At 35.3% G+C, this 15,972-nt stretch overlaps 1 protein-coding gene across 11 annotated transcripts in view; it reads right to left on the bottom strand.

Annotated features, from left to right (window-relative positions):
- Nucleotides 1–15,972, bottom strand: part of CDC42BPA (CDC42 binding protein kinase alpha) — a 372,601-nt gene that overhangs the window by 7,240 nt on the left and 349,389 nt on the right. For 9 of the 11 annotated variants that reach the window (XM_072647658.1, XM_072647659.1, XM_072647668.1 and 6 more), the window contains 2 exons: nt 7,718–7,903; nt 1,060–1,177 (listed from right to left, as the gene is read on the bottom strand). In XM_072647658.1, coding sequence (XP_072503759.1) covers nt 1,060–1,177; nt 7,718–7,903 — 304 coding nt within the window. The remainder of the gene's footprint in view (nt 1–1,059; nt 1,178–7,717; nt 7,904–15,972) is intronic. The other 2 variants (XM_072647660.1, XM_072647662.1) reach the window with 1 other exon arrangement.

Genomic DNA, 15,972 nt, shown 5'->3' with positions numbered 1-15,972 from the left:
TCCTAATCTGGTGCTTGTGCAGCTGAGTTTTTGAGCCTCAATGTAGGATGCTGCATATTCCTATTAAATTTCATCCTTTCTGATTCACCCTTATCTTTTAAAAAACTTGAGGTCTTCTGTTGCAAACCTGACAATCATACTATTAGCATAGTCTTCTTCCACATCATTGATAAACATGATGAACAAAAAAGACGAAGCACAGAGTCCTCTGGGACTACAGCAGAGACCTCTTTCCAGGTGGATAGGAACTTGTTAATCACCAGTCTTTAGGTTCACTTGTTCAACTACATATTGATACTACCATCAAGCCTGTATCTCTTCAACTACTTTATATACAAGGACATCGTGAAAGACTGTAAAATGCCTTACTGAAATCTACGTGTACTATGTCTACAGAATTTCTTCAGATATCAGCTTAATGAATGTTACCAAAAAAGAAATGAGCTAAGAATCTGCAATGAGTAGTTACTGGTAAATCTATAAGGATAATATATAAGGATCTATAACCAGGAGGTAAAGTATTCTTAGTATTTGTGATCCAGTGATTTGTTATCCTAATCACTTGAATGTTAAGTTTAAACTTTTCAATCAGTTCAATTCTCTACTTTTTTCTCCTTGATCAGAGTACAGAGTACAGAAGTACCCCTACACTTCTTCAGGCACAGTAGAATCCTTGCCATTTCTGTGTAGCTTTAGAGTAGACAATGCCTCCTTCTGATAAGTTCAGATGCTGTGCAACTAAGAAAAAGCACAATATAAACCGTAACTGTTGAACAGTGCTTTAGGTAATGGTGGATTTATTTTCTGAACAAGTACAATTCTTGATAGGGTATTCAATAGATAATACTTGTTGACTGAAGTTGTGGGTAAACTTAGAAGCACTGGACCGTTAGGGAATGGGGGTTGGATTAAACTTTTTCTCTGTGAATTAAGTGTGTCAATATTCTACCACGTGTAAAGCAAGAACTGGGATGAATAAAATGAATGACAGTACTTCTAAATTTAAATGTAGGCAGTCCAGGGTTATGATGAATACTTTCATGGGCCCCAAATACTTACTTGCTACTAGCCCACTGCTAGCACTCATGGAACGTCCTGGCTCAGGACGTGATTTGGTGATGGATGGAATACTGACAGAGCCACTGAACATTGTCCGACTTTCTTGAGGCCTGAGGTTCTAAAGGAGAGATAGAAAAAGATATACTTCAGCCTGAGGGAAAAGATTTATTGCACAGATATGTTTTTCAGTATACTTGATAATACAATTTTCCTTCCTATTAGAAGGAGCAAGGAGTGCAAATTAAACACCTTCCCCCACACAACAAAGCAAAACAAAATCCCAAGTAGAAGAGCTGTTATTAAAAAAAAATCTGAAACATAAAAATTCCGTAGCAAGAACAGTGGCTTGAAGTTACTGAGTTGGCACTAATGGTCAAATGTTGAATTACATGGACAAAGACAGACAATTTAATAAAAAGTTCCCTATATTGCTAAGATTTTAACATACTAACAAACTAAACATCCCAACAAATGCCCCAAATTTACAGTATTACATTAAACCGTGCTTTTTGATATGTATTATGTATATATAATTTCTCACATGTGGCTACTTATTCCCACAAAAGGAGTCATTTTAAAAACTCACAAAGACAGCAGTGTCACAGACATGTAGATTGATGATGTTCCTAAAATGAGGACAATCTGGTTAAAATGTTCAGTTATACATATCAGTTTGAGAAGTTTTGCATCAATCTTAAATCACTTTGGTACACAATGGAAGGGAAAATTGGCCATAGTATTTTTCCAAAATTATAGGCCCCCAAACAGTAGTGTAATTGGGGGAAGGGGAGTTGCAGCAGGGGCAATTGTTCTAGGCACAGACTACAAAACACATCTTCTAACCAAGAATTTTAATATATTGCTTTGTGTAATGAATTGATCAGGAGAAATCTTGAGCAATTTGATGAGTCCCTTGATTGATTAATGAGACTTTAGGGTGAGGGGACATTTCCCAGGGAGGAAGATGTAAGTTACTGGGAAGACAAAAGAAGTTCCTGTGGTTGGTCCCAGTGACTGGGGATTTCCTATATGTGATTGGTTGACTGGGGCACAGGATGGACTAACTTTGGTCAGTGGAACTGTCCAATCTATGGTCTAGAAGAGTGAACTGTGAAATGTCTCACTCCTTTTACCCATTGCTTTCTTTCCCTTGGACTTTCAAATCTGATTGCAGCAAATAGTGATGGTAGTGGTGGTGGTGATGGCAGGGAAGAAAGGAGTAGAAAATGGCCACCTGCAAGAGGGCACACGGAGGGTGGCCTACAATTGCCCAGATGAGAATGAGATTAGCATCTCTCTGGATGTCTTCTGCTTTTGCATTTCATTTTTAGATGATAGGGCAGACATTAGCAGTCCTGAGAATGAGGACTTGGAGGTTACTTCATGGATAATCCTGAGTTGAAGAGTTCCTCAATTTGAGAATCTGCAGGTAGGGCATGGACTGTGGGTGGGAGAGTTCCTCAATAGCTTGAGATTTGGAAAAAAAAAAAAAAGGCATATTGCCAGTGGAGGACCAAAGCCATGCTATGACCAGGCAGAAGAACTGGTCCTTCCCAGTCCTCTATAACATTGCTGTTATTCAAATGGTACAGATCTGAGGTGAATGGAAAATATTTGCTCAGTACTACAAATGGTCTTTGCCTTCTGAGGGGAGTCCAAGGAAATTAATGGGTTGAGAGTCTCCTGAGTTTATTTCTGTACAATCTTATGCGTTTTCTGTGGTGAAGGAAATATAAAGCTGTCCTACATCTGATGGCCATACTGTACATTAAGTACCCCTGTTGTCTCCATATAGGAAAACCCTAGGCACAGGTCATAGCTTTGTTTTAGAAATTTCCCTTAAATTTTACTATAAGACAAGGGTAGTGTCAAAGAAAGAAACTGGTCTGTTATGGGGTCAGGCTCCCAGGACTGAACCTAAATTGAACATAAAATTCCAGAGCCCCATGGGGGCTGGGATACAAACAAGATTTATTTTCTAAGGTGGGCAGAACTAAATATGTGCATTGCTATTATTAAGTATGATGATTCATTCTTTCAAATGTGATTGCCTTTCCATTTCTTGAGAGTATTCCATTTTAATACTTATTTGGAAAAAGTATTTGGTTATATTGATCACCAGGTTCCTTGACTTCTGATCAGAGTTAATAAAAACAATATGATATAGGCATATATTTACTTTTTAACACTTCTCTTTCTCATTTATATTCAATATTAATAAAAGAAAAAAAGGCTAACTGAATATTTTACTAGCCTACAGTATTACCTTTTAACCTGCCCTTCCTCCCTCTAGTTATCATTATCTCTTCAGTGTGGTTCACAAATGATTACATAAAATTATCATTCTTTAATAATGATCTAGCAATAAATCATTATGATCTTGGGGAAGCAGTAATCTCCAAGACGTTTCCATTTAAATTCTAATTTTCAGACACATCAGGATAGGAGACCTCCTAGAAACAAAAATTCATACATCTCACTAGCTGCTTAAACGCAGGAAGACAAGTGAACAGTAAATATGCAATCATAAGTCTTATACTCTGTTCTAAATTCAGAGATGGTGGGGAACCTGGCACCTTGAGGCCCCATGTGGCCCTCTGCTTCCTCAAGTGTGGCCCTCTGAATCCAAACTTCACAGAACAAATCTCCTTATTAAAAGGATTTGTTCTGTAAAACTTGGACTCAGTCAAATGGCTGCACCCAAGGACCCAGAACTCAGGTTCCACACCCCTACCCTAAAGGGATAACCTGCTGGACAATGAAATAAAAATTTCTTCCTAACTCAGAGTTCTCTTATAAAGTGCTAAGTGAAATTTAGGCTTCCTGGGTCAGGGACCTAGAATAAATTCCAATGGGTCACTATTAGAATCAATAGAATAGAATCTTCTTAACCTGAACCTTGCATATGTTTCCAGTCTTCTTACACTTTAATCCCCTCCACATTCTATGATCTGTAACATTGGGACTTACACTTCTCGTCTCTTGTCTCAGCTAAAATCCTGTCTTCTGCAAGAAACCTTTCATAGTTTTTCTTAATCTTGGTGTTTTCCATCTAAGACTATTTCAGATTTATCCTATGTACATCTTTTGCTTACATAGTGGTTTACATGTTCTCCTTCACCAGACTGTGAGCTCCTTGAGATTGCTTTTTGCCTTTCTTTGTACTCAGTGCTTAGCTCAGTACACAGAAAATGCTTAATAAATGCTACTTGTGATGCTTCTGACTATCTTCACAGGCAAACCCCAAATTAAGCAAATGACTTCTTTTATGGTCCAAGAAGCTGGATGATCATGTCTGAAAAATGCTCTTCTGCCCTTTTACTGTGCATCAAAAATACTAAATCTTTTTTTTAACGACTTGGGGAAAGGATCTGTGTCATAGACTCAGAAGAGATATATATGTTCAACCTTTTGATAGCCTAAGGCAAGATTCATTAGAAAAATCTATACACACTTATTGCCACACATATCTATCTTAAAATACTTTTTTAAAATTTAAAAACATTACACTGCCTTATCTTAAATTATTTAATAATAATGCAGGTATATAAAACCAGATTTTACAGCCTCTGTACAAAGAAAGGCCTAAATGTTCAAAATACTTTTTATATCCTTCCCCTTCTATACCTTTCAGACACTGTTAAATCAGATACAAATAACCCCAGGTTATTTATCATCTGGAACAGGAAAATGAACAGTGAGATTCCAACTGGTTTTTGTTATTGAGCACATGGAGGCAATAGCCACTCCTAATTTCACTTTCTCAGATACTTCTGCCTCTAATGCTAAGATTATACCATCAAAATCATACTGACAAAATTACCAATGCTTCATTCTGATAGATATAATTGTCAGTGTTGGAAATGACAACGAGAAAACTCCCTTTATCAATTTTTTCCTCGGAGCACTGCATATTTATCTATCACTGTTTTTTATGTAAATTATACTTTTTAATTAATAGTATATATTGAATTTGTATTGCTGCATACAGAAAACCTTTTCCTCACAGAAAGCCAATGAATTATTAGCAATTTTACAAATAACTTGGTATGTAACACTAGCAAAGTTTATGAATACAACTAGCATGAAACAGTAAAAGTCAAACAAAGCAACAACACTGTGGTTTGCTATATGGTAGAATATTTTGAGCCATGATGAAATAAAAGTCAAGCTACAGAAGAATCTTGCTTGACTGGTGTGATGTGATTATTGCTTCAGCAAAAAGGGAGTAAGCATTTATTTATTAACTATGTGCCAGGCACTTTACAAATCTTATCTCTGTTGATCCACACAACAATACTGGGAGGTAGGTGCTATTATTATCCCCATTTTACAGTTGGGAAAACTGAGTCAGATAGAGTTTAAATGCCTTGCCTAAGGTCACACAGCTAGTAAGTGAGGCAAGATATGAATTCGGGTCCTCCTGGCTCCAGATTTCATTTACTGTGCCACTGGCTGCTTCTAACTCCAAAATTCTATAAATGCCTCAGTCATAGATAGTTTCAGTCTACTTAAGTTAAGGAACACTAGGTTTTTCTAAGTATACCACAAGGAGTATACCTTTAAGGAGGTTGTGGTAAACAGCCATCACATGAGGATCAAAATTACAGTCAAGTAAGTTAAACAATAATGATATGTAAGAAAAAATACATTGATTTGGAAGAAAAAGCATATTGAAAAATCTGTCTCCTGTTAAGGCATCAAATTCAACCACTGTAATTTTGATTTACACATCTGTTTGCAAAGTCCATGTAATTCTGTGTGGGTATTTTTTCCCCCAAATCAAATGCTTCACTGTTCTTTTCTCTAAGAAAATAAAATACAAATAAAAATCATCAGGGCTGGCAGCTCAATAGACAAGCATTCTTATGCAACTGACTTTATGATACAGAAGCGGCGTGCATATAATGTGGTACAAAGAATCTGGATAGAGCAATGGATGAGTCCCAAGCTCTGACAAGTAGGTTATTGTTATTATGTTACTGGAAGGGAAAGAAAGCTTAAAAAAAACCCAACACAAGCCTCAAACCTTAATATTTTGATACTTTCTAATGTAAAAGCAATAAATTTTTAAACATTCAGTCATAACATTCACTGGTTGCTCAGCAAGGTTGAAGAAATCAGAGGAAAGACGAACAGAAGACATGCTTAATGAAAAACCATAGAAGTCAGGGTCCAGTAAATACAACGAGAACCAAAGTTCATTACCAAAGTGACACTGAAAATCTAGTCCTCTAATCTTTTTCCCATGCAGATCTTTTAAAAAATATAGTGGAAGCTTGCTTCACAATGTATTGTTTCTATGAACAAATGGTTCTTTTAATGTGAAGTTTTTGTCATTTTTCTTATTATAAGGGCTTTACTTGTATGTGCCAACACTCCTTTGAAATTCCACCCCTTTTCCCACTTACCACCAGGTTGCCATTGCTGATATCATCGGTTTACTGTTGCTTACCTGTTCTTATTACTGTGACAAATCTTAATCTAGTTCAATGACATTTTATGAAAGTGCAAATGACATTACAAATATAAACTAGTAGTTTATTTTAAATTTACATGGGGTTAAGAAATCTTCAGTACAATTTTAAAGACAGAATGATAAATTTTTGTCACCTCCTGCAGCCAATATTCCAAATGAAGAGCTACTTTATTACATATATAGATAACAATGTGACAATTTCCTATATGATATTACAGGGAATTGTGGAAAATAAGTCCCTGTGGAACAGTCCTAGAATTTTATTATTTGATTTTAAGAAAATTCCCCTTTGAGGCAGATAGGATTAGTATAAGCAGCATATTTTCATTAAAATGGGAATTCTGCTTCAAAGGTGGACACAATCTCCATTCCACACAAAAACTAATGTAAACAAATGCGGAAAGACCCAACAAAAGCAAAAATGAGAGCAGAAGCCCCAGTTCTCCAGAATGTGATCTGTCTCATTTTGTTTCTTGTATGGGTTTAGTTTTCATAGCTGGGATCCTAGATACAATGAAATCCATGTTAGGTCTTCAGTACCCTAGCTCTTACTAATGGCTTCTTTTCTTATTTGTGAGGTCTACCTTCTGGCCTTCTTTTTTGAGCAAAGGGTAGTTTTTCCTATTATTCATTAGTAGTTAATATTATTAGTTTGTATGTTGGAGATTTTGAAATTCTTAAGAAAGATAAAAAATAAATATAATTGTGTATGCCTTAGCTTGAGTCTTAAACTCACAAATAATATATTTCCCTGTAAAAAACTGACTTTTGAATGATTTAGAATAAAACTTTACATGAGTCCCTTTCTAAGAATGATGGGTCTTTATTTGAAAATAGGTACTTCTGTTTTTATATTTTTAAAAAGATTAATACTTATTCTTTATAATGTGGCCAACTTTTAAAAAAAATTGGGAGGTTACTTCTTAAAATAAAAAAAAATCCCCAAATCACTACTGCTCCAAAAAACCCTCTAGCAGCACCAAGCCAAAAATAAAAGTAAATATAAAAAGGAAAAAAAAAAAAGGAAAATCTGGGCAGAAAGGGGTGAGGTTGGAAGGAAACATTCAGGAAATGCTAACAGCTTGCTATATTACTTGTTAAGCCAGGCATTAGGAAATCCATAATAAAGTTAGTAAACTTTATTTAAGTTAGTAAAACACCTGACTCAGCTGTTCATACCCTTAGAGTCATAAAGCTTGGTGTACCAGGGACAGAACGCAGAGACGGGGAATATTCAGGGTTTATGGAATCAGGAGAGAGGAATTTTTCAGCAGAATTAACAGTCATGTGATAGACGTGCTCAAAGTTGATCGGAGAGGAGATCAGGCCGGAGTGATGATGAGGGGATGAATGAGGGAAACCCGGCTATCAAAGACAACAGAAAGAAAGAAAGGTAGTAAGGTAATGGAAACGGAATCAGTAGTTATATGTGAAATTTCAGACAAGCATGCCCCTGTAGGAAAAAGGCTGAAGCACCAGTTTACATTGCAAGTAAATCCTTGCACTAGTCAATTCATTCTTTAACATAGCTTCCACATTCTGAGACAACTAGAAATATTAAGAGGACATATCTCTAACCTCAGGAAGTCAAGGTCACATATTTTTAAACAATGTCTCATAGCCTTTGCCAGAGTTTGAGAAGCTGCATAGTTCCACTGACTATATCCAGTATGTGCTTTATGGTTGGAGAAGAATGGAATTTCCATTTTGTCTTTTTTTTAAATGTGATCTTATAAACTGTCCAGATTTGACTACAAAATGTTTGTACAAGAAAAGTGTTAAGTGAGAGATAAGGAGGGTACATTTTCAAGGCTGAGCCTAAGAAGAAGAAAAAATGCTATTAGAATATTGTGGTTTTGCTTAAGAAACAAAATTACTAATACTCTAAGAAACCACAAATTTTGTTAGTTAATACTTTGCTCAGAGAAGAGCAGAGAACTCAGTCATTTCAACTAGAATAACTTTCCTATATATCACCAAAAACCATGCAAACATACTGAAAATCCAATTTCTTGGGGATCAAATATTTGTCCTTGAATGGTCTTTGGTTGTTTTAACTAAGGAAAATTTATCATTCACTGACAATTTTTATATGTGTGAAATGTAAATGACAGAAAGGGAAATCAATAAAATCAGTAATCACACCTGAAATTAAGTAAATAATGATAGCTAACATTTACATAGCTCCTACTATGTGCCAGGCACTGTACAAAAACCCTGGGAGGCAGGTGCTTGGGTCTTTCTTACTCAAGGCCCCTGCTCTCTGCACTATGGTGCCACATAGCGATAGAACCATTTAAATTCTGGCTCTGTATAGCTTTGACCAGGTGCAAAGCAGCTTTTGGTAAATGGTGGTTTGCTGACTAAGTTTCCAATGTGATTTAAGAAGCAAGGGGAAAAACATCTCTTCAGATTCACTCTCTGTCTCTCTCTCTCTCTCTCTCTCTCTCACACACACACACACACACACACACACACACACACACACTACCTTCAGATCATTTTGGGACTAAGAAAATAAAATTATGCTGGTTACATTCATCCAAATACAAACTCAATAAAAATAAAAATCTTCTCCTTACTCTAATTCTCCTTAAGCCTCAATCTTACTGTTCTGTCACAATTTATTGTTTTATATAAGTTCATATTTAATCCAATATACCTTTAGGCAAGTGCTTTGCATCGAAAAAGTTATTCTAAGTTGCGGGAAACTGTCCTCATTTACAATTTTTAGCAGTATTCTATTAATTGTAGGTAATTCCATTAAGGGGAAAAGAACACTAAAACTCTGAAAATATTATCACTCAAATATTACAGAAGTTTTGTGAACCACTAAAGGTCTCAAAAATTTTAAGCTCAAAAGAAGTACTTAATTTTACAGTCACTTTGCATTGAAAGTAAATGATGAGCATGAACCATGAAAGTGAAATATGAAATTATGAAGAACAGGAATATATACAAAATCTGTTGCTTGCCACATATAGAAGCACAGGTTGGAGAAATTGACAAGAGCCCTGAAAATACAAGATAGGAGCTTCTGTCTACAGAGACAAAAAACAATTCATTATAGCTTTTGAAACTGTTGTGAATTGGCTGGATATAAAATGCACTTTTTTCTTAATTCTTCCCACATCCAAATTATATAAGATTCAAAGACTTAAAATAAACTGGATCCCACCAAAATCACAAGATAAATCTACACCAGTTGGCTGAACCCACAAGCCAAAGGAAAAAGAAAATAAAAAACCCCAAGTGAATAAAGAGACCTCTACTTTCTCAAATACATGGCAGCATATACACAATTACTTTCTACTATTCTTAGCTCAACTAAATGTGAAGTTCTCAAATAAGCAAACAAAATGAATGCTCACATTTTAGAATTATACAATGTTCATGACAGATCTTAAAAGTCATTTGGTCTACCTTTTACAAATAAGGAAACTAAGGACCAGAAAAACTGAGTAATTTGCCCAAGGTCACATGGCCAAAAGGGACAGTCAGGGCAATTCTTGACTCTAGCCTTTTGTACTACACTAAACCCCTGCTTCCACTGCAAATTAAGCATGATATTTGTTTGTTTGGGAAACAACAAAAAAAAGCAACCAATATTTTTTAAAGGAAAATCAGCATTTTATTCATTAGCTACCAAATCATTTAACATGGAATAAGAAGGTACAGTTTAGTTTCCAGGCAAAAGTAATCTGAGATAGATTAAAGCTGCCAATTCACAGGAGAAAGATAACGCTTAAGGAGCTGGAGGACACATTTCTGAGAAATAACATTAAGCTGTATCCCTCCATAATAATAGCATGTGTTTTTAATGTGATGAGTAAAACAAACAAAAAAAAGGTCCATTCTTCTGACTAAACTAAGAGTGACAATGCAGAGCAGAGAGGGCTGTTTCAAAACTAAAGGAACATTCCTAAAAAGGTTCACAACAGGACAGTAATAAAACTTGGTATTCTTACTGAATATCTCATTTATTGCCATTATTTAGTCCTACAAAAACATAGTATTAGGAGAAATGGTGAAATTACCTTACAAGGAACAGTTAGTTTCCTAAGAAAAAATGGCTGGTTGAATAAACAAATAATATTAGCTTGCATTTATATACAGTACTTCAAGGATTCAGAACACTTTACAAGTAGTATCCTATTTTATCCTCACAATAACCTTGTAAGATAGGTGGTATAATTATCCTCATTTTACAGATGAGGAAATTGAGGCAGAGAGGGGTTAAGGAACTTGCCCAGGATCATAAAAACTAAGTGTTTAAGACCAGATATCCTGACTGAAGGTCTAATGCTCTCTACCCCTTTATTTATCCGTCTACCTACCTATGGAATGAGATCGTATTTGTAAAGTGCTTAGCATGATGCCTGCCACAGAGTAAGCGTATTACATAGTAGGCACTACATAAATATACCTATTTCCTTCCTTTCTCCTCTATACACAGCCACCAAGCTGCATCTAATGCCAAAAGATTCTGTGACTTCACAGTGAGGCTTAATGTTGACATAGTAATGATCTCACTGAAATGATCAGGAAGATCTGTGTTGAAGTCCAAACTCTTTTGTTCTATGACTCTGGCAAGTCCCTGAAGCTCTCAGTGTCTATAGCAACTCATCCATAAGAGACAAGTTGCTGATATGCCCATGATCAAAGGACCACAGACCGAGAGCTGGAAGGGACCATGGAGGTCATTGAATACAGCGCCCTTTTATAGAGATGGAGATGAGGAGAAATGGGAGGATTTACCCAAGGCCACGTAAGTAGCTACTGGCAGGGATGGGGTGTGAATCCAGGTCCTTGGACTCCAAGAGATTTTTCCACTATAACCTGAAGAAGTTACAGGTCTGTACTTTTCCCACATTCTCCCTCATTCCCCACTCCCCCAAATAAATAAAAAGCAAGCCAAAAAGCACTGGTAGATTTAGAAAAGGCATTCATCCCCCAGTGGAGAATTCAAAAAGTACAGATTATTACACAGGTAACATTTTTCTTCTTTAAAACAATTCCTCTTAAGGCAAATTCTGCAATATAAATGTCTAAATTTGTTTCTATTTATAGGTTGAAGGGAAACCATATGTTTGTATGTACATATATCTGTACATATATATATATATATATACACACACACACACACACACAAGAATAAGGTTTCTGGAAATATTTTTCTGCTGATGACAAATGTGTTATTTTTGTACAAGCTAAAAAGAATAAAAAGGTAACATTTTATCTCTGAAGATATAGGCATGTTTTAATAAAATATTCTGATACATACTGGATGTGTGACTCTGGACAAGTTCCTTGACCTCTCTCTGCTCTTGAAGAGCAGGTACTGGTAGAGGCTAGTTTCTTTTCTTTTTTTAAATTTATTTTTATTTATTTCATTAAATATTTCCAAATTACAAGTAAAAACAATTTTTAAACAATCACCAAAAAAAATTTGAATTCCAAATTCCCTACCTCCCTCCTGCCCCTCTCCTCTCTTTGAGAAGGCAAACAATTTGATTTTGGTTATATGAGTGAGGTCATGCAAAAGGTATTTCCATATTAGCTATGTTGCAAAAGGAAACGCAAATAAAATCAAATGATAAAAATAAAGTTCAAAAAAATATGCTTCAATCTGCATTCTGAGTTCATCATTTCTCTCTGGAAGTGGATAGCATTTTTCATCATCGGTCCTTTGGAATCGTTAGGGATCACCAACTTGATTCTATTGATTTCTATGTTTTCTGGCATTTTTTAATAGGAAGAGATCAATATCTATTGATATGAAAAAATACTGTATTTTGTTAAATGCGTCTGTTGATACACCTCTTTAATTTCTGCTCTTATTGTTACTGATATGGTCAATTACATTTATGGTTTTCCTAATACTGAACCAATCCTGTATTCCTGGTGTAAGTCCCCCTTGGTCATAGTACATGATTTTGGTAATATAATGTTGCAATCTCCTTGCTAGTATTCATTAAGGAAACTGATCTATAGTTTTCTTTCTCTGTTTTTGTCCTCCCTAGTTTAGGTATCAAAACCATATTTTTGTCATAAAAGGAATTTAGTCGGATTAATTCTTTATCTATTTTTTTCCAGATACTTTATATAGTACTAAAATTGTTCCTTAAATGTCTGGTACAATTCACTAGTGAATCCATCTGGTCCTGGGGATTTTTTCTTAGGAACTCATTGATGGTGATTTTCTAAAATTAGGTTATTTAAGCATTCTTTTTCCTCTTCTGTTAATCTGGGAATTTATGCTCTTATAAATATTCAACCATTTCACTTTGACTGTCCATTCTGCTGGCATATAGTTGGGCAAAATAAATCCTAACAACTGTTTTACTTTCATTTTCATTGGTGGTGCATTCAACCTTTTTACTTTTTGATACTAGTGATTTGCTTTTCTTTTTTTAAATCAAATTAGCCAATGGTTTATCTATTTTATTGTGGTTTTTTTTCATAAAACCAGTTCCTAATTTTGTTTACTTAGTTCAATTATTTTTTATTTTCAGTTTTATTAATGTCTCCTTTGATTTTCAGGATTTTCATTTTGGTGTTTAATTGGGCATTAAAAATTTTTTTCTAGATTTTTTAGTTGTATGCCCAACTCACTGACCTGTCTTTCTCTCTTTCACTGATGTGTGCCTAAGAACCGCTTTGGCTACAACCCACAAATTTTGGAATGTTGTCTCATTGCTGTCATCTTTTCTTTAGTGAGATTATTGCCTGTTTCTGTGATTTGCTCTTTGACTCACTCATTTTTTAGGATAAGATTTAACTTCTAATTAGTTTTTAATCCATAATTCTGTGGCCCTTTATGAAATATAATTTTTATTGTGTTATGATCTGAAAAGGCTGCATTTAATATTTCTGCTTTTCTGCATTTGGTTGTAAGGTTTTTATGTTCTAATACATGGCCAATTTTTGCATAGGTGCCATGTACCACTGAGAAAAAGGTATTCTGTTCCCATTCTATTCTCTCTAAAAGTCCATCATATCTAGTTTTTCTAAGATTCTATTAATTTCCTTGGCTTCTTTCTTACTATTTATATGGTTAAATTTATCTAGCTTGGAGAAGGGAAAATTGAGGTTCCTTACTAGTACAGTTTCACTGTATATTTCCTCTTGTAATTAATTTAACTTTTCCCTTAAGAATTTGGATGCTATGCCATTTGGTCCAATGAGGTCAACAAAGAGTCAGACATGACTGAAACGACTGAACAACAATGTCATTTGGTACATACATGTTTGATATTGATAGTACTTCACTGTCTCTGGTTTCTTTTAGCAAGACGCAATTTCCCTTCTTATCCCTTTTAATTAGGTATGTTTTTGCTTTTGCTTTGTCTGAAATCATTATCACTACACCTGTCGTCTTTTTTTTTAACTTCTGCTGGCACATAATAGGCTCCGTTCCAACCTGTTATTTGAACTCTTTGCGTGTCTCTCTTTTTCAAGTGTGTTTCTGGTTTCTAATCCATTATGTTATCAGCTCCCATTTTATGGGTGAATTCATCTCATTTCTAATCAGTTATGATTACTAATTGTGCATTTCCTTTCATTCTGTTTCCTTTTGTTTATCCTTCTCTCTTTTCATCCCGTCCCTCCTTTAAAACCTTGCTTTGCTTCTGATCACTGCCTTCTTTTATCTGTCCTCTATTTTATCACACCTCAATTCTCTTCTCCCTTTTCTCTCCTTCTACCCTGATGGATAAGATAGATTTCTATTACTAATTGAGTATTAATATATTTTTAAGTTAATTTAGATATGAGTGAGATTCCAGCATTGCTGCCCTATCCCCACTATTTTCCTGACTACTGTAGTAGTTATTCCTTGTAAGCCTCTTCTATTTGAGATAATTTTCCCTATTCTTCCTCACCATTCCCTTCTCCCAGGGTGTCCCTCTTTCTTGTCTATCCACTTTTTTATGTCACTCCAAAACAATCAACTGATTCCTGTACCTTTTTTCTACGTAGAATTCTTCTAATCCTTCTAATAATGATAAAAAGTTCTTAGAAAGTACATGGAAAGGTAAACAATTTAAACTTATTGATTTCCTTATGATTTCTCTTTCATGCTTACCTTTAAGTTTCTCTTGAGTCTTGTATTTGAAAGTCAAATTTTCTATTCAGTTGTGGCCCTTTCATCAGGAATGTTTGAAAGTCCTTTATTTAATTAAATATTCTATTTTTCCCCCTTGCAGGATTATACTCAGTTTTGCTGGGTAAGTTATTCTTAGTTGTAATCCCAGTTGTTTTGACTTCCGGAACATCATATTCCAAGCCCTCTGTCCCTTTAATAATCTGGTAGCTCCTAAATCTTGTGTCATTCTGACCATGGCTGTATGATATTTGAATGATTTCTTTCTGGCTAACTGCAGTATTTTTTCTTTGACCTGGGAGCTCTGAAATTTGGCTATACTATTTCTGGGAGTTTCCATTTGGGGATCTATTTCAGGCGGTGATTGATGGATTCTTTCAATTTCTTTTTCAGTCTTTGGTTCTAGTATATTGGAGCAACGTTCCTTGACAGTTTCTGGAAATGTGATGTCTAGGTTTTTTATTTGTTCATGGCTTTCCAGTAACCCAACAATTCTTCAATGTTGTTGCTCAGCCACGTATGACTCTTCCTGATTCCATCTGGGGTTTTCTTGGCAGAGATACTAAAGTGGTTTGCCATTTCCTTTTCCAGCTCATTTTACAGATGAAGAAACTGAGGCCAATAGGGTTAGGTGACTTGCTCAGGGTCACACAGTGAATCTCTGAGGCCAGATTTGAACTCAGGAAGGTGAGTCTTTCTGATGCCAGCTCCAACACTCTGTCCACTGTGCCCCCTTGCTGCCCTAATACTTCAATGATCTTTTCTCAATCTGTTTTCCAGTTCAGTTGTTTTTCCAATGAGATATTTCACTGCTTGCTCTGTTTTTCATTCTTTTGACTTTGTTTTATTATTTCTTGATGTCACATGGAGCCACTAGCTTCCCCCTACCCAGTTCTAATGGTTAAGAAGTTAATTTTTGCACTTCTTTTTTCCATTTGACCAATTCTGTTTTTTAAAGTATTATTATCTTCGGTATTTTTTTGTGTCTCTTACCAAGCTGTTGTCCTTCATAATTTCCTTTCATTGCTTTCATTTCTTTACCTAACTTTTCCTCTACCACTCTTACTTGATTTAGAAAAGAATTTTATAGCTCTTCCTGGAATTCTTGTTGGACTTGTGTCCAATTCACATTTTTTCTTTGAGGTTTTTCTTGGGGTCATTTTGACTTCAGTGTCTTCTGCTGAGTTTGTTTCTTAATTTTCCCTGTCACCAGAGTAATTTTTTTAAGGGGAGATTTTTTTTATTGTTTGCTCATTTTTCCATCTTTTATCTTGATTTGGAATTTTATGTTAATATTGGGCTTTGTTCCTAATGTGGCAGGGCTCTGTCT

The sequence above is a fragment of the Notamacropus eugenii genome, chromosome 2, assembly GCF_028372415.1.
Source record: "Notamacropus eugenii isolate mMacEug1 chromosome 2, mMacEug1.pri_v2, whole genome shotgun sequence".
Taxonomy (NCBI): domain Eukaryota; kingdom Metazoa; phylum Chordata; class Mammalia; order Diprotodontia; family Macropodidae; genus Notamacropus; species Notamacropus eugenii.
The sequence above is the reverse complement of the archived record's forward strand: the minus strand, read 5'-3'. Positions and strand labels throughout refer to the sequence as shown.